Raw genomic sequence first — 25,019 nt, forward strand, 5'->3', positions numbered from 1 at the left:
CTACAAAGCTGTCTCAGTTACACCGGTCTGTCAGGAGAAATGGGCCAAAATTCACCCAACTTATTGTGGGAAGCTTGTGGAAGGCTACCCGAAACGTTTGGCCCAACTTAAACAATTTAAAGGCAATGCTACCAAATACTAATCGAGTGAATGTAAACTTCTGACCCACTGGGAATGTGATGAAAGAAATAAAAGCTGAAATAAATAATTCTCTCTACTATTATTCTGACATTTCACATTCTTAAAATAAAGTGGTGATCCTAACTGACCTAAAACATGGAATTTTTACTAGGATTAAATGTCAGGAATTGTGAAAAACTGAGTTTAAATGTATTTGGCAAAGGTGTATATAAACTTCCGACTTCAACTGTAGCTTGAAAATCGCTCTGATATGGACATGTATATAGCTATAGAATTATCTATAGCATTTTAGATATACTATTAAATCATGGATATATAAATATTATTGAATTAGAAATTATTAAGTTATGTATAATTAGTCTAGTACATCATATTTGTACATCTCGTTAGTAGATGATGTGTTATTTAGTATCTGATCTAGGAGTCCCTGGTAGCAGAGTGACTGAAGTGTAAATAGCCACTGAGGGAGGGAGGAGGTGTTTGAGAGAGGAGGACGATTCCACCATCTGTGTGTGACAGACTGGAAGGGATACCCCCTCCTAGCTCCCACACACACATGCATGTACACACACCACACACACACACACGTAGATTAGGAACACACACATCTCACCCCTCACAGCAGGGTCTAATGAGAGAAGCTGTCAGGGGCTGCTGCTGAGGCAGGGGCTACACACACACACACACACACACACACACACACACACACACACACACACACACACACACACACACACACACACACACACACACACACACACACACACACACACACACACACACACACACACACACACACAGGCTGCTCGTCTATATGCTGTGTCTCTGAACAGCTGCCCGATATATTGCACAGGTCAGCTCCTCTGCTATGCGTGTTCCCTGAGGTGTTGAGCTCTCGACAGGTGTAGACACCACTACCATGGGGTGTAGACACCACTACCAGGGGTGTAGACACCACTACCAGGGGTGTAGACACCACTACCAGGGGTGTAGACACCACTACCAGGGGTATAGACACCAATACCAGGGGTATAGACACCACTACCAGGGGTGTAGACACCACTACCAGGGGTGTAGACACCACTACCAGGGGTGTAGACAACACTTCCAACACTTCCAGGGGTGTAGACAACACTTCCAGGGGTGTAGACAACACTTCAGTGTGTGTGTGTGTGTGTGTATTAAGGTTTGTGAAACCCATTTCCTCCCTCTCTCTTCCAGAGTGTGACAAGTTAAGGAAGGATGGTTTCCGTAGCTCCCAGTACTACTCTCAGGGCCCCACCTTCTCTGGCAGGGCAGAGTCCCACAGCAGCCTGCAGGATGATGAGGACGACACAGACAAGAAGGTAACACACGCACACACACACAAACACATGCACACGCACGCACACACACACAAACACGCACACACACACGCACACACACACACACACACACACACACTCATCACCCATAGAAATATAATTGCACACACCAAACTGGTATGTGTCTGCCCTCCAGTGGTTTGAAGCAGAAGTGCACCACCTCTCTGTATTTTCCTCTGACAGTGACTGCACCCCCCCACTCTGTCTCATTACATTGTGTTCCTGCCATGGCTGGTTTCTCATGCGTGTGCAGCCACTTAGAACTGTTTATCTGGCAGGCCCTGATAGGGAACACTTGGGAGATTTATTCTAAATATCTAAATAGCATTGTTTTGATATTGGTTTAGACTTGGTGGAGCTGTTTTCACTCTAATGACAATAGACAACTTGAGAATTGCATGTGACTGACTTAGACAGTGACAGTATGACATTGTTAATTATCTTAAAACTAACCTGTGTGGTAGAGTGCGGTGGTATGACCGCTCCAGTTCTTGAACGTTAGGACTAACACGTGAATGGTCAAATAGTCAGAGAAGCCTTTTCCAGGACGCTTACTTTCCTTGCATATCTCCAACCCCCCCCCACCCTTGTCCGCTTTTCTCTTCTCCATATTCCCACTCCTTCTGTAGTCTCTCCTCCCTCCACTTGACTCGTCCAATCGTGGGGGTCCTGATGGGGTCAGACGAGGTTGTTAAAGGGGGTCTTTCTTTGGTAGAATGAGGTGACTCTCACCCCCTAACCTTGCTCTCTGTTGTCCCTCTATCCAAACTATCCCCTTTTTCCCTGGCCTGCCTCCACACCTCCTTTCGCTCTCATCCATCCCCTGCTTTTTCCTTTGGCCCAAGCCACCCTCAACCTTAACCCCCTTCCCCCACCTCTCTTGTTGCCCGCCTCTCCTCACCCCTGTTCTGTTGTCTCCAGGCCAGTGAGCCTAACTCTGGTTGACAGCAGCTCCCTAGCTCAAAGGGGAAACTGGGTTACTGTTTAGACCCACAATGGCCCCTAAAGGTGGGGGCAACTCTGAAGGCTACAACATAACACACGGCTGGCTTCCTTCTCCACCCTGCCCTCCTCTCCTCCCTCTGACTGTCCCATGTTTGAGCTGCTGTTGTGACTGATAACATGACTGCATGCCCACTCAGAATCTACCTGTAATTCTGTATTTGGGAATAGCGTGATGGTGGTGTGGTGGGAGCTTCAAGAATTTCCCACCAACATTCTGGAATGATAGTGGAAGGTTAGTGACATATAGGTGGGACATAACAGAGAGTAAACTTTCCCTGAGGTGTTTTTACTGGGCGGGTAAGTTCAGGTCAAAGTGTGTCAGGCTGCGATGCTGTTGGAGAGGTTGGTTTCTGTTGTTTTGAGACGGAAAAAGTAACCAATGTATTTTTTTTTTCTATTCTGGAATATGATTTTGATAATTGTAGATATGTGTCTAAAATATGTGCCGGCCTGTTTGGTTGATGCCCTGGGTTCTAGAGAAAGCCCAGGTGCTGCAGTGAGAAGTTTGGTGGCGCTGCTCTTCTCGTATCTCTGCAGTGTAGATGTGATGCGCTCAGATTGAGAACTCACAGCCCGTCAGCACAGTTTAACACATGAGAGCATCTCCCTGTTACTCTCCTTTTGTTATCTCATTCTCTCACTCCTCCTTGCTGTTAGTTTGTCGGGGTGTGAGGGTGTGCATGTCAATGTGTGTATGATTGACCGTGAAACATGTTTATAGACTCTCTGGCTCAAAGGTCAGATTGCTGCAGTAAACATAGTGGTGTGTGTGGGTGTTTGGGCAATAATGAACACAATGCTGGAAGAGGTTTAAAGCGTTCATACAAAGGATGGCAGACCCTGTGGGGGCAGCTGCAACACACACACACACACCACACACACACACACACACACACACACACACACACACACACACACACACACACACACACACACACACACACACACACACACACACACACACACACTCCTTCCTCCTACAGGCTCAGGTGCGTTTCTTCAGGCTCAGGTGCGTTTCTTCAGGCTCAGTCTGAAGCTCATCTCTCCTCTATCCCTCTCCTTCCCATCTCTCTCTTTTATCTCCATTCCTCTCTACTCCTTTTCATTCCTGTGTACCCGCCTCTTCTTTTCCTCCCTCTCACTTCTCTCTCTCCTCTCCTCCAGTCCATGGCCTCGTCAGCGGAGGATGACAAGTCCCTGCACCCCATGAGGCCCCAGACCCCCCAGGAAGAGGAAGGGATAGATGAGTGTGACGGACAGGTGCGCTGCTACAAGGCCCCGCCCCTCCCCACCCCTGAGGAGAAGATGAGGATGCAGGCTCAGGCCGTGCCCACTGACGTCATCCCTATCAACGTCACAGGTAGGCCACACCCCCTGGCTGCCACACCCCCAATAGTGACCGTTGTATGTCCTAGGTTGAACATGCCCACAATTACCGATGCCATTCAACCAATGAAATAGGAGTCTTGGTCTTGAAGCAATCCTTTTTTTCGCCTCACTTTTAACCCCTCTGTGTGTTCGAATGGACATACTGGGAATTGCATCCACATGCATAGAGCGTTGTGTTTTCTGTCTGTCAGTAGTATTATCTTCCCCCTGTTTTTCTTCCATATTATTATCTCGCTCTCTGACCACCCCCCTGCTAAGTGTGTGTTTGTGAGCGTACTCAGTCCATCCCACTGTTAGAGAGAGTGAGAGAGATTGCAGTCAAAGGTCAAAGCAGCTCCATGGCTGTATCTCAAACCATGGGGCGCCTGACAGAGACCGACACCTACGACACACACACAGACATATATACGCACACACATACACACACCACCACCCGTACACACGTCATCTCGGGACCCAACACAGACAACGTACTGCTCTATCTCCCACCCACTAATACATCAGCCCTGCTAGTGACATCTGTCACTCAGCAGTCGGTCTGAGACTGCCCCCCCCACATACACACACTCTTTCTTTCCCTCTAACTATCTCTGTCAGCTCTGGCTCAGTGGTGTTTGTCCTGTCCTCTGACTCAGTTTGTCGCTAGCACACACACGCTACAGGGCATAGAGAGAGAGCTGTCTGAGGCTAGATCCTGCCACAAAACACTGCAAAGTAGCACAGACAGCTCCTAACAGTATCAATAGTCAGTTGGTGTTAACATGTATTTGAAAACATGTAATTGTGAGACCTATTAAATCTGCAGGCTTCTTAACGCGGATTGGTTTAGAATCAGTTTTCAAGTTAACAAAATGTCAACGTCATATCTAATCAAATGAAATCAAAAAAGACTGTTTGAAATGTGAGCGTGTTAGACTCAATCTGTCTATATGTCAGTTTTCATATCACTTTCTCACCATCCATCAAAAAGAGCAGATTCACAGAGTCTGAACTAGTTTCAGACAGTCAGAGCAAGACACTGATCTGTCTGGATGTTTGGTCTTATATGGCTGTGTGGGATACTCACTCTTTTAGTTTCTGTGTTTATGCTATACAGCATGCTTTTCTATATATATGTGACTGTCTACTCTCTGTTGTTCTGTCACTCTGCCTGTCTCTAAACTCTGCATGTATGAACACAATTGCACGTGTGTTTGTATCACTAACGGGCTGGTTTTTGTTTGCCGTTGTTCTGCCTGCCTGCTCTCGCCCTCCCGGCCACTAGGGGCAACGTTTGACCGGCAGGCCAGCATCCGCCGCTCCCTCATTAACACTGACACAGTCTCCCGCCGGCCCAAGAAGGTCAAACGCAGAAAGACTATATCAGGGCTGCCTGACAACATCTGCACCGAACTAGGTATGGTATATACCCAGAGCTGTTACCCACCCTTCCCTCATCCCTGACCCAGACAGCTAGTCCATCCACCTGCCTGCCTCACACCTCTGGCTGGTTTAGTGACTAGTTTGACTCCCCCTCATTGTTAAGTATACCATAGAACCACCACCATTGCTCATTCTCAAAGTTCTCTTCCCCTATTCTAGAATTTCTACATCTGCTTTCTCATGCTAGAATCTTGACATTTGACATCTCTCTTCTAGAAGCTCTTCATAAGCCCCCCAACCCCCCACCCCTCACAGTAAAATCTCTACTGGCATCTGTCATTGCAGGACCTTTACTTCCTCAAATCTAGTAGTCCAGAGTCTGACATCACTCCGAAACACTCCTTTTCCCATGACCCCCATGGGCCCGGTCTCTGCACTGTCCTCCTCCTTTAGCCATGATAAGTGGATCTAATGTGAACACAAAAAAAATGTCATATCTGGTGACTTACGAGAACGACGCTGGTAACAAGTCTAGTGAATCTAAATGGGCACTTATTCATATGTGTTAATCCCTGGGATACACTGATAATCTAAACCACAGTGTGTTCCACACATCCCACCACTAAACCCTGCATCTAATCCCAGCATTCCTACCACAGATGTCATTCTATCTTCATATTTCCACAACTGTGTAATGCACACTCGCCTATCATGGGGGAGTGGGGTTGGCTTGAGACCAATGGAGGGAGGGGGAGAAGGATGGGGGAGGTTTAGTAGGAAAGGGTATATGGTGTGGGGTGAATGGACAATATTGGTTTTCTGTCACAATCCAAACAAACACACAGTCAAGCATACATGTCCTATTGTGGATTTCACTGTGAAATTGGTCTTAACCCGAACCCACCTCTCCCCTCCTCTGTCTCCCCAAGACATAGGGGATACGCCAGACGAAGAGGGCCTGAATGTTTCCATTTCCCACCCCTGTGCGTTTATTGTCAGCTGTTGTTATGATAGCCCCACCCTTCTAACACCCCCTGATCTTTCACCCCTAATCCCCAAAACAGATGGGCTGAGGAACAGGCAGAGGGGTCAAGGTTCCTCACCCCTGCTAATAGCTATGTGCTAAGTTAAGCTAACTCTATGAAGGTATGGGTGACTGGGGACTCTCCTTGCGTTAAGAGAATGTCATCTCGCTGTAGGATGATATCAGCTGATAGGCAGAGCTTTGAAGCCTTATTATACAGACAGACCGGTGTGAAAGACCAGACAGAGACAGGCTTGGAAGTCCTGATTACTGTTAGATGGTAAGTCCTTGCCTCAGTGAGTGAGATACCCAGGCTGTATGTGAAGTAGAAACCTGCAGCTTAATCTATCTAATACAGCAGTGCTGTCACTCTCTGCCTTAGGGAGGGGAGGTGTGTGTGTGTGTGTGTGTGTGTGTGTGTGTGTGTGTGTGTGTGTGTGTGTGTGTGTGTGTGTGTGTGTGTGTGTGTGTGTGTGTGTGTGTGTGTGTGTGTGTGTGTGTGTGTGTGTGTGTGTGTGTGAGCGTGAGCGTGTGTGTGAGCGTGTGTGAGCGTGTTTAGGGAACATGAGCATCAACAAGCAGCCAGCACAGATGGCCGATACATCAGATATCCTCTCCTATTTTACACCAGATCCTTCACTTTGTTTATTTATGTACGTGTGTGTGTGAGCTGCCCAATGCCTTACCAGCTGCCCACACCCTGAGGACCATTCTCTTTCTGATCAGACGGAGCAGAGTAGGAGGGAAAGCATAGTGGGAGTCTTCCTTCTGGTGTCTGTCCTCTTCTCTCTCGGTCCCACTATTCCTCTCTCTCCATCTCCCTTTCTCTCTCCATCTCTCTCTCTCTAACTCTGTCCATATCTGTCCTAATGAAGACGACCAGTGGTTATTAGCGCATCAGACAGGGCTGCAGAAAATCAAATTAATTAGCCTCTTAGACACAGCTAATCTGATCGACAGCCTGACAGAGAGAAGGGGAACAAGGGAGAGGAAATTAGAGAGAGGCGGAAGCTGGAGGTATTTTGATTGCTCATATGTTAAAACTCTCTCTCTTTCTCTTCTGCAGTGGCGAAAGGACGTGGGGGCGAGCTCCGGCCACATTCCATGTTCATCCCGGGACAGTATTCCACATTGGGAAGAGTCGGGAGCGTCAACTCATCGCTCAGACATTCCGAGACAAGGGACTCTGGTTGCCAGACTGAGGAGGTGAAGATCGTTCCACCGTCCATGCGGAGAATCCGGGCTCAACGGGGACAGGGAATTGCAGCCCAGATGGCCGGAATTTCCACTTCCTCGTCTACAGGAAGCATCTCCGTCTCCAGTAGCGACGGCTGTTCCGGAATGCTGGTCCTACCCTCGCATCTGAATGTAGATGCCCAGCGCTTCCATAGTCTTCCCAGACCCGGGCCAAGGGTGTCTCTCAGCGCTGAGCCCATCTACAGCAGCACTCCCATCAGGCTGGAAGACCACAATGCACCTCAGAGGCAGATCGGCAAACTGCAGGTGGACAACACCGTGGTGCATCTGAGAAACGCCCCCAGGACAGGTAATCTGAGGCCCAAGTCTCAGGAGGTGCGAGGGTCCCAGACAGGGGACTGGGGTGGTGGTCCGGCATGTGTGGTGTCCCCCCACGCTGCCTACTCCACATCCCTCATCCCCAACGCCACCATGTCCTGCTCTGCCGAGGTCGTGACCCTCCATACATCCTCCAGCCAGCACCCCCAGACCCCCGGGATGGCCTACCCCATCTCCAGGCCTCTCAGTCTGGCCACCGGCACCAACATGGACCCCCTGAGCTCCACCTCCTTCACCCACAGGACCACCTGCCCTGCCCGGGCCACCTCCACACCAACACATACACATCCCCAAGACGGAGGGTTGACTGCCCCGGCAACACCCAGCGAATCGGGCTGCTCGGATGGCAGCCTGCACAGCCACACAAGCACCATCGCCGCGACGACTCCATCCTCGGCCGACGACCAGTGGTCAATCTATGACACACCGGAGAACGTGGTCCTGCCCCGGCGTCCTCTGACCTCTAGCTGCTCTACTCCCGTCAACCATCTGAACAGCAGCATGGAGCTGTCGTCCCGCACCGACTCCAGCTCCCTGTACTCCCAGGACAACGATGGCTACTACACCTCCATGCACCTGGACTCTGGCCTGCGCTCCAGGAGCCATGGTAGCGGGCAGGGCCACGGGGTGGTAGCCAGCCGGACTGCCAGACACAGCATGTACGAGTGCCGTGAGCTACCTAGCCACGAGGAAGATTCTAACAGTCTTTACAGCGATCGCTCACTGTCCCGCAGCATCTCTCTCCGCAAGGCCAAGAAGCCGCCGCTGCCCCCAGCCCGGACTGACTCCCTCCGCCGCAAGCCTGGCGGGAAGAAGCCCCTGGGTGGAGTTAGTGCAGTTAGCATGAGTGCTAATGGATCAGTGCTGAACGAGACACTGATCGCTAGCCTGCAGCAGAGCCTCCAGATGGGGTTGAGAGATCGAAAGGGGAAGGGCGTGTCCCCCTCCTCACCCTCCCACAGCCCGTGCAGCGACTACGAGGACCCCTGGTTGCTGCGACCACGGAGCCAGAGCAGTGTGAGTGCCACCAGCTCCGCCACGTCGCTAGCGGCTAACAACACTAACAGTGGCGTAGTGGCTAATGTGTACTCGCTCTGTCATGTGACGCCAGCTCACAGCGATACCAGCAGCCTGCGGTCCGACTATGCAGAGTCCTGGGGCTACTACATGGATTACCCCCGTAACCATGGAGACCAGGGTCCGCAGTCCCCCTCCACGCACCAACAACTCCCTGCTGCTAACATTGTAGCGGGCACACACCCGAGGGGTCTGTCGAATGGAAGTGGGGGTCTCCACAATCACATCAATATCCAGGCCTCGGTCCCTCCAGCCCAGGAGGGAGGTGTGGCAGTCAAGCCTAAGACGGCCACCTCGTCCCCGGACAGGATCCATAGACTGACCTCCCCCTCCAGCGGCTACTCCAGCCAGTCCAACACCCCCACGGCCGGCACCCCCGTGCCCTCCTTCATGCGGTCCCACTCCCCCTCAGGACGGCCCAAGCCCAAAGTGCCGGAGAGGAAGTCTTCACTCCTGTCATCTGTTTCCATCTCCTCCTCCTCCACCTCCCTCTCCTCAAACGCCTCTGACTCTCTCAGGAATTCTGGCCCCCTCCTCCTCCCCTCCTCCCCTGCCTCCCACCTCAGCACCCATCAGCCCCCACCTCCTTTCCCTGCTCCTCTCCCCCATCCAACACCAGCTCTCCCCCTCTGCCCCTCGCACCCCTGTTACCCACAACCCCTCAGGGCACCCCCATGAGCCCGCCCCCTTACTCCACCTCTCCAGACTTCCCTCCCCCTCCTCCAGATTCCCTCATCCACCCCAGCCTCTCCTTCAACGGGACCCTCAGTCCTCCTCCCCTCCATTCCCCTCCATGGTCCCATCTCCTCCACCACCTCCCCCCCTGCCTGCCCCTGCTCCACCCACAGCCTCCCCTCTCACCTTGAAGGCAGCAAAGAACGCTCTAAAACCAGCTACGGTCACTAACAGCCCAGCAGCCAAGGAGGCCGGCAAGTCCCCCATGCCCCTGATCACCCCATTCGCCCTGCAGAGTGTGCACCTCCGCTCAGTCAAGCAGCCAGAGGAGAAAGTCAACGGCAAGGCGGAACATACCAAAGCTCAGGAAACGGGGGGCAACCAGGCCTGGGCCCTCAAGCCCCATACGCCGGAGAAGATTAAGCAGCAGGAGCATCCCACCATGCTGCCCCTGATAAACTGCACCAGTCCAGAGGAAATCACCAAGGCCTCATCTGCTGTGAAGAAGCTCTTCGCTGAACTATGCTCAGACTACAGTGATTCGGAGGTGCTGCCAGGGGGCGCCATCACCAACGCTAAACCTAAGGTACAGAGCCTATCCAACAGCTCAGCCCAACCAGATCAGGAGGGGGAACCGTCACCCCTCCCAAGCCTCGTGGAGGAGGCAATCAAAAGCTCCCCAGTCAAACAGAAACCGTCAGTGGCCTCCAAGAAGCCCAAACTATCCCTCGTCACCCCCCAGTCTGTGGTGGGAGAGGAGACCGCCCAGACTACCACCACACTGAGCCCCCAGGATGAGTCAACCACCACAGAAGAAGACCAGGTGGACGCTAAAGTGAGAGAGGAAGAGACGAAAGAGAAGGAAAATGAGGAGCAGGATGAAGATGAGGCTTCAGAGAGTTCCTCAGCCCTGACAGAGAGTAGTGAACCTTCCACCTCCACGGTGATCCAGGAGGAGACCCAGCCTCCGGCCACCGTCACGCAGGAGACAAGCCTCGCTGAGGGGCAGGAGCCGAACAACAGAGATGCTGAGGAGGAAGAGGAGGAAGATGAGGAAGAAGATGAGGAAGATGGGACCAGTAGTACCACTGGGTCAGTCAGCTCTAAGGACGACGAGAGTGGTGAGTTAGATTTCATTTATATTATTAACAAAAAAAGAATAATTCAATTCAGATAAACTTGCATAAAGTTGAATGTTTTGAAGAAACAAAATGGGACATCTGTTTTGTGAGTGACATTGAGGCAGCTTACAATCAAACTTTTGGTTTCTGAGTTCGAGGTCTAGTCTGTCATCATTGGCAGCTGTTCGATGCTGACTGAATTCAGTGCTGACTGGTGGCAGGTGTTTGTTAGCTGTGCTGACAGTTTGCGTTGGCTGAGGTAAAAGGCAGTTGGGGGAGGTTACATTGCTGGACATTAGCTGTGCTTAAGGCTTGGGGCTTTAGCATGGGTTTCCTGCTATCCCTTGGTTCTTCTTCAAATCCCACTTCAAGGCAGGACAAAGGGCAGGTATCGGGGCCAGCTTCCCTTAAGCTAGTCTTAGACTGCCTGCTGTCTCTCTGACTGTGAAGGCATAGAAAAGGTTTAGATTGAAGGCAAGGTTAGCAACACAATACAGGTTCCCTTTATTGAATGTGATCAAAGGTTTAGGATATTGCTGGAAGGATGCACAGGGAAAGACCTCCCTGGGTCTCTGGTTTTAACTGGATCTTGAACTTGTTGTGAGAGTTGAATTACATCTAGAAGAAGCTGCCATCGGGGCTGGCGGGAGTCCGGACTGGCCACTTTATGGGATTTTAAATTGTGTCACATTTGGGGATTTTAAGTATAATCATTGGGTCTGATTGTCTCTGCAAACAGTGCCCTAAAAATAAATGGTCTCAAAACATAGTTTGCCCATTTAGTGCTAATGTAGCATGCTGTCGCCTGGATGTTGTCTGTTCTGTGTCATTGAGCTCGCCAGAGAGGCATCATACCTGCCTGCCTCTTCCCCTAAGTGAGAGCTCAGCTTAGTGAGGGACAGCACTGCGGCAGATGCCTGGATTTATCAGCTCTCTCAATTCAATTCAAAGGGCTTTATTGACATGAGAAACATGTTTACATTGCCAAAGCAAGTGAAATAAACGCAGCAAAAAAATATCTCCATCCTCACTCCATCTTCTCTTGTTCTGGTTTGCTGTCTCATTCTAATCTATGTCTCCTCTATCTCCTTTCTATTACTGGACTCTCCTTTTGTCTGCTTCCCCCTCCGTCTGCTTCCCTCTGTCTGCTTCCCTCTGTCCACCCCATCCATTCTTATGTCCAAGTATCTATTTTATACTGTACTCCTCTTTTTTTCACCTGTCATCCTCTATGTCTGGTTGTCTTCACTCGCTTTCTACTCTTCCCGCTCTCTCTCGCTTTCTTCTCTCTTCCCTCTCTTTCATTCTTGCTTTCTTCTCTTCCCCCTCTCTCTCTCTGTCTTCCTTTCTTCTCTCTCTCTCTTTTCTCTCTCTCCTTCTCTCTCTCTTTTCTTTTTTCTTTCTCTCTCTCTCTTTTTTCTCTCTCTTTCTTTCTTTTCTCTCTCTCTCTCTCTCTCTCTCTCTCTCTCTCTCTCTCTCTCTCTCTCTCTCTCTGTCTTTTTCTTTTTTCTCTCTCTCTGTTTATCTCTCTCTCGATTTCTTTTCTCTCTCGCTTTCTTCTCTTTCTCTCCCGCTTCTCTCTCTCTTTCTTCTCTCTCTCTTTCTTCTCTCTCTCTCTTTCTTCTCTCTCTCTCTCTCTCTCTCTCTCTCTCTCTCTCTCTCTCTCTCTGTCTTTCTTTTTTCTCTCTCTCTCTGTTTATCTCTCTCTCGATTTCTTTTCTCTCTCGCTTTCTTCTCTTTCTCTCCCGCTTCTCTCTCTCTTTCTTCTCTCTCTCTTTCTTCTCTCTCTCTCTTTCTTCTCTCTCTCTCTCTCTCTCTCTCTCTCTCTCTCTCTCTCTCTCTCTCTCTCTCGCTTTCTTCTCTCTCTCCCGCTTCTCTCTCTCTCGTACTTTCTTCTCGCTTTCTTCTCTCGCTTTCTTCCTCTCTCTCGCTTTCTTCTCTCTCTCTCTGGGAGGTAGGGGGCATCTGTCCTAGTGGGAGGTCTGTTTAGTGGAGGAAGGCGGGGGAATGTGGAGAGTAGGGGGAGGGACCCACTGTACAGGAGGGGAGGGGAGATGTGGGGAGGGAGGGAGGGGGAGGGGGAGAGGGTAACATGAGATCGCCTGCAGCGGCTCAGGCAGTCGAAGTGCAGACATGAGCGAGCGAGGGAGGAGGAGGAGAGAAGCTCAACTAGAAGAGAGAGAGCGGGAGAGAATGTAAGAAGCCAGTCACTCAGGTTACTGTTGCGGGATATCCGACCATCGGTTATGTGTGTGTGTTAGCTTGCTCCTCAGCTGCTGTCCGTGTGACGTGTGTCCTGTGTGCATGTGTTTTCATTTACCAGGTGAAGTGTTTGACTATTGTAGGGCTGTGTAATGCTTGTATTTGTTCCTCAGTCGGTGTGTATGTATTGTGTGTGTTCTCTCATCAGCATGTGTAACGTGTTTCTAATGTGTGTGTGTCTTCTAGGTGAGGTGTTTGATTCAAGCAGCACTCCTGAGTCTTCACCGGCCCCCAGGATCCACAGGCGGGGGGATATGGTGACCCCCACACGCCCCCGAACTACCGAGGACCTCTTCGCTGCCATCCACAGGTACGCAATGGCACGGTCTCCTCTCAGTTCATCTCTCAACTCTCCATTTATTTACTCCCCAAACCCCTCTATCCTCCTCACCCAGCTCTCTCTGTCTCGCTCTCTAACTCTCTCTCATATTCACAACACTCTCATCCCTCTCCTATCCCCCTCAACCACCCCACTGAAATATAGCTGTATCTTACTGCTCTTTCTATCTTCGTCTCTCTCTCTCTTGCATTGCTTAAATGCAGCATAACCCCTGTACCTCCCCTTCATCTTGCCATTCTCCTCAGCCCATCAATCCTCTCTCTCACATAAGTTTAGCCAGGCTGTCCTTTTTTTATTTAAAAAAATATATATTTATCATTAACTCTGCATGGTTGGCAAAGAACCCATAATGAAGCATTTCACTGTTAGTCTACTCCTGTTGTTTATGACGCTTGTGACAAATACAATTGGATTTGATTTGTACTTTCGTCAGGCGGTAGGCAGGTGTCTCTGGGTCTGGCAGCCAGGCAATAGAGGGCTTCTCTCTGTAACGTCTGTTAGAGACGGGCTCACTGGGAAGGGAACCCAGTAGTGGTTAATGGGTGCTGTTGAAGGGATGGTAGCTAATAGCTTCATTTAGCAATGCGCATGCCGCCGCCGCCACCTGAGAATCTGTGTTTTTCAGTCATCTATTTCCTGTGTTTGAGGAGTGCACACACACCCTGGTAATGGCTGAAATGGCTTTAATGGAATACATAGTCTTTCCGTTGCATCTATAAGAACACTAAAGCTTCGTCGGGGATGTAACGCATTATCTTGACACTTACAGTGCATTCGGAAAGGATTCAGACTCCTTGACTTTGTCCACATTTTGTGACGTTACAGCCTTATTCTAAAATGGATGAAACAACTTTTCTTTCCTCCTCAATCTACACACAATGCCCCGGGGCGGCAGGGTAGCCTAGTGGTTAGAGCGTTGGTCTAGTAACCGGAAGGTTGCAAGTTCAAACCCTCGAGCTGACAAGGTACAAAATCTGTCGTTCTGCCCTTGAACAGGCAGTTAACCCACTGTTCCCAGGCTGTCATTGAAAATAGGAATTTGTTCTTAACTGACTTGCCTAGTTAAATAAAGGTCAAATAAAACATGAAAATCAAGTAATGACAAAGCAGAAAGTTTTTTTTTTTTAGAAATGTTTGCAAATATATTAAAAATCAAAACTGATACCTTATTTACATAAGGATTCAGACCCTTTACTCAGTACTGTTGAAGCTCCTTGGGCAGCGATTACTGCCTCGGGTATGATGCTACAAGCTCGGCACACCTGTGTTTGGGGAGTATCTCCTATTCTTCTCTACAGATCCTCTCAAGCTCTGTCAGGTTGGATGGGGAGAGTCGCTGCACAGCTATTTCCAGGTCTCTCCAAAGATGTTAGATCGGGTTCAAGTCCGGGCTCCGGCTGGGCCACAAGGACATTCAGAGACTTGTCCCAAAGCCACTCCTGCGTTGTCTTGGCTGTGTGCTTATGGTCGTTGACCTGTTGGAAGGTGAACCTTCGCACCAGTCTGAGTTCCTGAGCGCTCTGGAGCAGGTTTTCATCAAGAATCTATCAGTACTTTGCTCCGTTAATCTTTCCCTTGATCCTGAAAAGTCTCCCAGTCCCTGCCGCTGAAAAACATCCCCACAGCATGATGCGGCCACCACCAAGCGTCACCGTAGGGATGGTGCCAAGTTTCCCCCAGACGTGACACTTGGCATTCAGGCCAAAGAGTTCAATCTTGGTTTCTTCAGACCAGAGAATCTTGTTTCTCATGGTCTGAGAGTCCTTTAGGAGCCTTTTTGGAAACTCCAAGCAGGCTGTCATGTGCTTTTTGCTGTGAGGAGTGGCTTCCGTCTGGCCACTCTACCATAAAGGCCTGATTGGTGGAGTGCTGCAGAGATGGTTGTTCTGGAAGGTTTTCCCATCTCCACAGAGAAACTCTAGAGCTCTGTCAGAGTGACCCTCGGTTATTGGTCACCTCCCTGACCAAGGCCCTTCTCTTCTTCCCCGATTGTTCAGTTTAGCTGGGCAGCCTGCTCTAAGAAGAGTCTTGGTGGTTCCAAACTTCTTCCATTTCAGAATGATGGAGGCCACTGTGTTCTTGGGGACCTTCAATGCTGCAGAAATGTGTTGGTACCCTTCCCCAGATCTGTTCCTCGACACAATCCTGTCTTGGAGCTCTACGGATAATTCCTTTGACCTCATGGCTTGGTTTTTGCTCTGACATGCACTGTCAACTGTGGGACCTTATGTAGACAGGTGTGTACCTTTCCAGATCATGTCCAATCAATCCAATCAAGTTGTAGAAACATATCAAGGATTATCAATAGAAACAGGATGCACCTAAACTAAATTTGGAGTCTCATAGCAAAGGGTTTGAATACTCATGTACATAAGGTATTTCCGTTTTTTATTTTTCATGAAGTTGAAACATTTCTAAAAACCCACCCCTGCTGTAACGTAACAACATGAGGAAAAGGGGGAGGGGTCTGAATACATTCCGAATGCACTGTATATCACAAGAAAGAGAACGAAGATAACTTTGTTTTGATGGGTGTTCATTTTTTGTAGAATTTTTAAAAAGTAATAATTTAATACAGTTGACATTTTTACAAATGAACACTCGGATTATAGTGATATTATGTCCGATCTCGCAACCAATATAAAGTATGCATAGATGGATGTAATTTAGAGCCACGCGTGTTGATTTTTAATCCGAGGGTATCCTGCTATTGACACTTATTGAATTATGCAACAGAACTTGGCAACAACAGCAATCCATGAGTCCATCTAGACAGTGCAGGTGAGTGCAGGAAGGCATAGAAAGAACTCGTTTTTGGTGGTTTCATCCCTTTATGTTAATATATTCGTATATGCAAATGAGGCACATGTGATTTTCTTTATTTTATCACAAAATATTTGTCAAATATTTTCTACCATTAGAAAATGTATATACACAGTGTACAAAACATTAAGAACACCTTCCTTATATTGAGTTGCACCCCCTCCTTCTGCCCTCAGAACAGCCTCAATTCGTCAGGGCATGGACTCTTCAAGGTGTCTAAAGCATTCCACAGGGATGCTGGCCCATGTTGACTCCAATGCTTCCCACAATTGTGTCAAGTTGGCTGGATGTTCATTGGAGGATGGACCATTCTTGATAAACATGGAATCTGTTGAGTGTGGAAAAACCCAGCAGCGTTCCAGTTCTTGACATACTCAAACAGGTGCGCCTGGCGCCTACTACCATCCCCCTTTCAAAGGCACTTAAATATTTTGTCTTGCCCATTCACCCTCTGAATAGCACACATACACAATCCATGTCTCAAGGCTTAAAAATCCTTCTTTAACCTGTCTCCTCCCCTTCATCTACACTGATTGAAGTGGATTTAACTGATTGAAGTGGATTTAAGTGACATCGATAAGGGATCTTAGCTTTCACCTGGATTCACCTGGTCTTTCTGTCTTGGAAAGAGCAGGTGTTCTTAATGTTTTGTACACTCAGTTTATAAGTGCATTCGAAGAAAAAGAAAGTTACATTTAACAATATATGTTATACCTGAATTCCCTCCAAAATCCCTGAACTCCATTCATTCATTATCCGAGCCAGTAAAATGTTTTATGTGCTATAATTCAGTCATTATCTGATGGATTAAAAACATTCTATATGTTTTGGATTATCTTCATCCAGTGTCCAACTGTTGCATTATTTTTTTTAAACCTTTTAACTTTTTTATTTTGATGACTGTTGCTACTTCTTCATAGTGAATGAAAAGCTGATGGTTCATTCATTATTGAGCTAGTTGAACCTAAATCAGAAGCCACATTCCTGATGTAGGTTAGAGGCTTCACTTAAGAGCTTTTCTGTCTCTCACTCTCTCTGGTACACTCTGCTCTTCCAGTCTGCATGTACTCTCTACGTTCTCACACATGTGCATGCGTCCAATGGAGCATACACACACATCATTTGCTCACGCAGCCAACCGGTGTGTGTATCCTGGTCACGTGCAGCGGTATGATGGTCAGTGAGCTCCCGAGAATCCCAGGATTTCATGTCAGGGGATTTTATTTATACTGGCTTGTGGTGTGTGTGTGTGTGTGTGTGTGTGTGTGTGTGTGTGTGTGTGTGTGTGTGTGTGTGTGTGTGTGTGTGTGTGTGTGTGTGTGTGTGTGTGTGTGTGTGTGTGTGTGTGTGTGTGTGTGTGTGTGTGTGTGTGTGTGTGTGTGCATGCACTTTACTTTTCCTGGTGGATTTCTCCTAACTCTAATATCTTTGTAGGCTATATTAGAGGCAAAGACAAGTTAGGCCTTGTGAAGGAGGGAAGCCTACAGTGTGTATATGTAGACCTTAGGGCACCAGCTGTTACTGCTGACGAGAGGTAAACCCAGCACTGTTTGCCTTGTGCTCCCTCTACCCTCTCTACTCTACTCCTCTCTGCATTCTCTCCCTCTCACTACTCAGTAACTGATGAGAAATGGAGGGAGAGAATGATTCAAACCTAAATGGATTGTTATCACAACCACAGCTGGTGTAGAGGATGAAACTGGCTGGAGGGATTCTCACAATCAAACATTGTATTGAAAGAAAAAAATCGATGCACCACTCAAAACCTGTGTGATGGTTGTGTGTGTTTGTATTTCTTCATACTTTGGATCAGTATTTCCCTTTTTCTCCATCTCTTTCTCTTGTTCCCCTTTGCTCTGTCTGTCTGTCTCTCTGATACTAATTTTCTCTCTCCCCACTCCTTTTCTCTCACCTTACCTCCTTCGTTGTGTTTGTCCTTTATCTCTGTAGTTTGTGTGTGTCAATAGATCAGCATCAGTCCGGGGAGTTAGATGTGGTGTTGACTGGGCCTGGTTAAATCAGGTGTGAGAGAGACGTTACGTAACCCTGCTGCTATAACCTATGGGCTAATGTACTGCTGGAGCTCTCATGGGACCCCACAGTATTGAGGTTGCATTTGGGGCACAGCCGTCCCTCAAACATCCCAGCCTCAAATAACAGACTCCTATCCAGTCTTCTCTCATACCCGGATCTCTCTCTGTCTGTCATGGACTCCATATTACATCATGGATATATCGTGCTTGTCTTTATTTCTTGTTCTCTGTTAAAGACCGTTGATTTACTTAAACCTCTCTGTCTTTGGACCTGATCTGAAGGATTAAATGTTGCGTCTGTCTGCCTCATTCACCCTTCCTCTATGTCATTAAATCCCTTTTGTCATGTCACTGTCTGTCCTCCACACTCTTCTAGCTCCACCTCTTCTTCTTCCTCCCTGGTGCAGCGGGGGAATGCAGAGTGAGAGTTTGAGCGCCCCTTGCCTAGAGAGGTTTGGCGTGGCAAGTAGCCCATTACTGTAATTGGCCGGTCCTGTATCTTCCCTGCGGTAACGCTAGCGCTGGATTAGCACCATAATCCCCAAGCAACCCCTGGACTCAGATTAATTATGCTGTTTTTCCCTGCGCTAATCTGATCTCCACTGCTAGCCACGGCTTTAGCACAACGCTTATGACTAAGGAACGCATTTCTACTTTTGTGAGTCTATGGTAGGTAGACATGGTGTCGTGGAGGAGAATGGCAGCCCCTGCTGGCAAGGAGGCTGAATTTAGATTTTTTTTTAAAGCTCTGGGTACTTTTCCCAGTTAGTGTTGTTGATGAATTCCATTGTGCCACCTCTTAGCGTTCCCGTAGAGTTGCAATGTGTGCAGTTTTCGCATTTTTAATAAAATATTTAAAAGCACCAGCCCTCTCCTTCCCCGCTTCCCAGCCGCTGCTCCACTCACCCCCTCTATGTTAGATTACCCTCGCTTCTTCTCGGCTTCTGAAGCAATGCACCCTGGGATTGCTGGGGGCATTGTTGACATATGGCTGAATTGGGACAATGTTCAGAAGGGGTGTGTATGCCAACTGGCATATCTTATTAGAGGAAAGCTTTGTTTTAAAAGTAAAAGTTAGTACTGATGTTCCATCATTGGTTGAGCCATAGAGTAGTAGAGAATGTTTCATTGAGTGTTGATCTGAGTAGATGTGTTTGAAGAATTGCTTCTAAGCTTTGGTCTGGACTCTGGACAGTCTCCAACCACGCGCTCCCTCTCTACCCTCTGTATATGTCCTGTACCCGCTGTCCTCCTACCCAGCCTGCACTATATCACTAACCCTGTTCTCCTATATATCCATCACTCCAACCTCAGCTTAATGTCTCTAACCAACCATGTCCCTAACCAGGATCTCCTCCTCTACCCTTAGGTCCAAGCGGAAGGTCCTGGGTCGTAAGGAGTCTGAGGAGGACAAGCCGCAGGGCCACTCCCCCTGTCCGTCTCCCCCCGTCACCCCCACGGGCGCCTCCCCCAGCCTAGTATCCTCGCTGTCCATGGGCAGGCAGACAGGCTCCATTCAGCGCAACCTGCGTAAATCTGCCACCAGCAGCGACACCTTCAAGGCTCTGCTCCTGAAGAAGGGAAGCCGCTCCGAGACCAGCTTCCGAATGTCGGCCGCCGACATGCTGCGTTGCACAGACCCGCGCTTCCAGAGGACGCGCTCCGAGTCCTCGCTGGACCCGCCCTCCTCACCATCATCGCCGACAACACCACACAGCCCTTGCGCTTCCCCAGGTCGCAGCAAGAGGGCGCCAGAGGAGTGGGCCCGCAACGAGGGCCTGTCCTACTCCTCCCCATCATCATCACTGAGCGGCATGAAGTACGGGCGATCGCGCACGCCGCCCTCTGCTGCCAGCAGCAAGTACAACGCCCGCAACCGCATTCTGAGCAGCCCTATGACGGTCATCTGCGAGCGTGAGGGAGAGTTAGCTGAGAGCGCAGAGTGCGGAGACGTCCCTGACAGCCAGCCCTGCCCCTTGCCCCTCCCCCCGCTCCAGGGTTCCAAAGGCACTTTATCTGAGGAGAGCAGTAGTTAGATAGAAGGGACCACCCCCTGGATACAGGGACTTGAACTCATTCATGGTCGCCGGGGAGGGTTGGGCCCAATGATGGGCCCTCCAGAGACTCATGTGCCCCCTGAGCCCCACCCCTGGCTCCAGATCCTGTAGATTTTGGACCTGGTTCTGAGGAAGCGGACCTGACTGGCCCTCAGACCGACCGGACAGTTCTTAGTCTGAAGTGGAGACCGACTCAGCTGCAGCTTTTCAAGACTAATTTTCCTGCATTTCATTTTGATAACCCATTGTTTGTGTTACAAAAAAAGTCATCATTATCGTTTTTTTTCTTCCAAAGACTGATTTTCCCATTTTGTTTGTTTGCTCGTTTTAATTAAAAAAATATTCCTGTTAGAGCTTCAGAGGTGCTGATTGTATTCAGGGTTGGTTCCTGTAGTTTTTAGGTTTCTCTAACGTTAAGGGAAAAGCTAAGGTGATATGAAGGTATTGAAAAGTGACAAGTTGTTTTTATTTTGGCTGCAGTGGTGCCATTAGTCAGGCGTTGGAATGTGGAACTTGAAGGTGGCTTAAATGCAGTGTATTTCTGCTCTGCTTGCTGTTCATCTCCTGTTATCTTGAGTCTTAACATACCATTGCTTGTGAGTATGTATGGTAAAACAATATAGAACATGTGGCAAACAGTAACAGAACGGTACACCTAATGGTTCCGGGACACAGCTCCAGTTTTCTTTCTGCTCTTTGAAGTCTGTGGTTTGCAGGGGCTGGAACTTTCAGTGGTAAAGGGGAAGTGCAGAGGGCTCGCGACTGCCCCATAGGGACAGGCAGGTGCAGAGACGCTCATGGACAATGGCTAGGTCTATTCTACACAAGACACACAGCCAATATGATGGATTTAATATGGAGGTTTGGAAAACCTTGGATTTTTGGAATTTTAGTTTGTAGATTTGCACTGTCCATATGTGTTTTCTTTTTCTTTGTTTGTGTCATTTTAAAACCATGTGTTTAGAATTGTTTTATCATTAATCCTGTGTTTAGGTATCCTCCTTTTCCTTCACGTTTGGAAATTAAGAATTCATCTTTAAAAAAGAAAAGTTGAATGGAAAAATATTAACTGCAAACTGTCATTTTTATTTGTGATCATTTTGGTTACCAAAGAGCTAAACAATTAAATGTAGCCTGCTGTTTATGCTAATATGGATACAATCTGAATCTGTGATTAGCCGTACTGGACCGGACCTATTGACCGAGGTCCAGTATTGTGGAGTTTGATGACATGACCCTACTAGAACCTTCTAGGGCTTATGATTACCATCACGCAGTTTACGTTTCTACTAGGTTTCTCTCTCATGCGCAGTTTTATATGGTTCTTTTTGTTTAAAAAAAGTTTAAGTAGCATTACTTGTTTTCAAAGACTTTGTAATTTTTTTGAGCCCTTGTTGAAAGGAAGTGTTTTTCTTTTGTAGACTATTTATTTTAAAATAGTGAGGTTGTGACGTGGTACTCCAACACCCAGCCAACCAGCAGTCAGGTACTCCCAACACCCAGCCAACCAGCAGTCAGTACTCCAGCCCCAGACAACCAGCAGTCAGGTGGAGGTGAGGAAAGTTTTGGGGCGGGGAGGGATCGGGAGGTGCAGGAATAAGTGGAGAGCCTGGACCACAGTTCACGGGCTAGGTTTACAAAGCTAGAGCAAATATTGTAACATTTATAGTGGTATTAAAAACCTAAAGAGGTACAACAGTGGTTAACAAAAATATTCCACCCTGGTGCAAAAGCTCAGTAAATCTGACTTGATGTATCATAGGAGGTGACAAGCGTGACTCTTCCAACTCTCAGAGCCTGTAACAACCCAGGTTTAATCACCTGTGACCAATGGGTCTCGGAGAGTTCAGACCCAGCCATGATTCAGAGCTTGTCTCCCATCCGGCTCATGGTGGGAGTTTATGAAGTCTCAATCTCAGCTCGCTGAGGAAGAGGAGGGGAAGAATGAAATAAAGGTGGATGTAAAGGAGGCAGGCAGGCTAACCTCTTGTGTATATGTCTGTGTAATAAAACATGTTGATATTTAGTGTCTCGTCTCTACCTCTGTGTGATTCACGACCATCTGCCAGCCCGCCGCCCAAATCACCGCCTCATTAGCACCGTTGCCATGGCACCCACTGTCGTCTGTCATCCGGAAAACTTCAGAGGCCATCACTTAACCCCCACTTCCTCCTCCAGGTCATCCCTTATGCCTCTCACCTCTGGACGTCCCGTTAGAACTCTGCGTCACCGGGTGTCACATAATATTCCACTGTTGTGCCATCATAACTGTGTGACATATAGTGACACTGCATAAATGTCACCTCTTCTAATATTCCATGAAGACAGAGACCGTGTTGGTTGCTGTAAAAGAGACCAAGTTATCTCCATAGGGACACTGGCTTGGCATATTCACCAATCCACACACTGCTATATGAAATGGTGCTATATAGAAACGCAAAGCGCCCTTAGTTTTAGCAGTCCACCCACTGTTGGGCTGACTGGTAGCCCGCAACACTTGAATATTTAACTGTGTTACTCCATCTCCCCTTTAATATTCCAGACAGCAGTCCCAACATTTCACTGTCCCATCAATCAATGCGACGCCTCCCCCTCCCTCCCATCATCATTCCAGTGACATGCTGTATCTGGCCTCTTTCCAATACTCCAAGTGTCACTGCCCCATGCAGACCCTAGTCAACCAACTTATCTTCAGATATAAGATCATGGTACTGGGACATTTCCTATTGACTTGGTAATGCTCTTCATTAGAAAACCCTTGACTCAACATCTTTACTGGTTTTTTCCAATATGCATCATTTATTCAACAGTTCAATAATTTACTATACATAAGTAATTCAAAACTGTGTGGGAAGCAATTTCTTGTGCAATTAATTAATACTCAATGTATGGTATCAAATACAATTTGATTGGAAATATCTGAAGTCTCACAAAGCCACAAGGCATGGGACATGTTTCTGACTAAGCAGCAGCAGACAATACAGCAGTGTCCTGCCCTGGTTCTGCTGACCGTCTGAACATGATATGGGGAACAATTTTCCTAAAAATAAAGATGAGTCCGCACACACTGACCTGACTGGGAGAGGATAGGAAAGAGAGATCGGGGGAGCGAAAGGTATGGATGAAACAGGATTTCAGCTGGCTGTGAAGAGTCATGACCTTCAGTTTGTAAGACATACAGATTTGTTGTGTACCTAAGGATTTCAACCTCCAAAAGCACTGCTCTCAGGAACTAAAGCCCAAACACAGACTACTCCATGAAAGTAGACATTTTAAATGTATTTAATCACATTTTACATAATTGATGTACTATTGTACATACATCCACAATCATGTAATAGTGAAAAGTATTCCTTTGAATAAATCATAGTAAAGAATGTAACACAATATACACTGTGTACAAAACATAAGAAACACCATCCTGCCTCAATTTGCAGGGATGTTGACTCCAATCCTTCCCACAGTTGTGTCAAGTTGACTGGATGTCCTTTGGGTGGTGGAACATTCTTGAGACACACGGGAAAGTGTTGAGCGTGAAAAACCAGCGGCGTTGCAGTTCTTGACAGAAACCGGTGCGCCTGACATCCACTACCATACCCCGTTCAAAGGACCTTCATTTTTTCTTTCCCATTCACCCTCATTGGCACACATATACAATCCATTGTTTCAAGTCTTAAAATGCCTTCTTTAACCCATCTCCTCCCCTTCAATCTAAACGATTTGAAGTGGATTTAACAGGTTACATCAATAAGGGATCATAGCTTTCATCAGGTCAGAGACTGTTTTCTCTTCTACCGCACAGCAAGCAGTACCGGAGCGCCAAATCTAGGACCAAAAGGCTCCTCAACACTTTCTACCACCAAGCTATAAGACTGCTGAACAATTACTAAAATCACCACCGGACAATTTACATCAACCCCTCCCTTTTTGTACACTGCTGCTACTCGCGGTTTATCTATGCAGTCACTTCACCCCCACCTGCAAATGATCTCAACTAACGTGTACCCCCGCACACTGAGTCGGTACCGGTGCCCCCTGTATATAGCCACGTTATTGTTATTCTTATTGTGTTACTTTTTATTTTAGTCTACTTGGTCAATATTTTCTTAACCAACAGGGAATTTCAAGAAGAGTTAAGGGCTTGTAAGTAAGCATTTCACGGTAAAGTCTACACTGTTGGTTAAGGGCTTGTAAGTCACCGTGAAATGCTAAAGTCTACACTGTTGGTTAAGGGCTTGTAAGTAAGCATTTCACGGTGAAGTCTATACTTGTCGTATTCGGCGCATGTGACAAATAAAGTTTGATCAGTCTGTCAAGGAAAGAGCAGGTGTTCCTAATGTTTACTACACAGTGTATAATATTTTTTTCCATTGATCCAGCTGCTGTCCCTTTCAGAACCTAATATCAGTTTACATCATAATATCCCAACAAATGTGTCTTTTTTGGGGGGGGGGTGACAGACGATGACAAGATGCAGACACACATTACATTTTCACATCATCATTGAGACTTTCTCACAGTAATCTATAGTTCAGCAATAGTCCATAAGTATGTCTAGTCATTCAACGCAGCCCTCAGAGCTAAGCCACACTGCCAAGTCCTCTGTAAAATGTACATAGTTGCCACCATTAATTAGCAGTTTGAATATGCAATGCATCTACAATGAAAAGTACAAAGTAAAAGAGCACAAAAGTTGAGAAGCTTAAAACAAAAGTTAAGTGAGTCAGGAATTCAGTGTCAAAGTTCAAAGGTCTTCCCTGTACATTTAATT

The 25,019-nt window shown here is 47.8% G+C and overlaps 1 protein-coding gene across 1 annotated transcript in view; it reads left to right on the forward strand.

Moving 5' to 3' along the window:
- Positions 1-22,277, forward strand: part of nhsl1b (NHS-like 1b) — a 39,985-nt gene extending 17,708 nt beyond the window's left edge. Inside the window, 8 exon segments of the mRNA XM_046298629.1 lie at positions 1,363-1,487; positions 3,675-3,870; positions 5,164-5,295; positions 7,352-9,553; positions 9,556-9,758; positions 9,761-10,733; positions 13,182-13,305; positions 19,561-22,277. Coding sequence (XP_046154585.1) covers positions 1,363-1,487; positions 3,675-3,870; positions 5,164-5,295; positions 7,352-9,553; positions 9,556-9,758; positions 9,761-10,733; positions 13,182-13,305; positions 19,561-20,227 — 4,622 coding nt within the window. The 3' untranslated portion in view covers positions 20,228-22,277.
- Positions 22,278-25,019: the final 2,742 nt, after the last annotated feature.

The sequence above is a fragment of the Oncorhynchus gorbuscha genome, linkage group LG14 (assembly GCF_021184085.1).
Source record: "Oncorhynchus gorbuscha isolate QuinsamMale2020 ecotype Even-year linkage group LG14, OgorEven_v1.0, whole genome shotgun sequence".
NCBI lineage: Eukaryota > Metazoa > Chordata > Actinopteri > Salmoniformes > Salmonidae > Oncorhynchus > Oncorhynchus gorbuscha.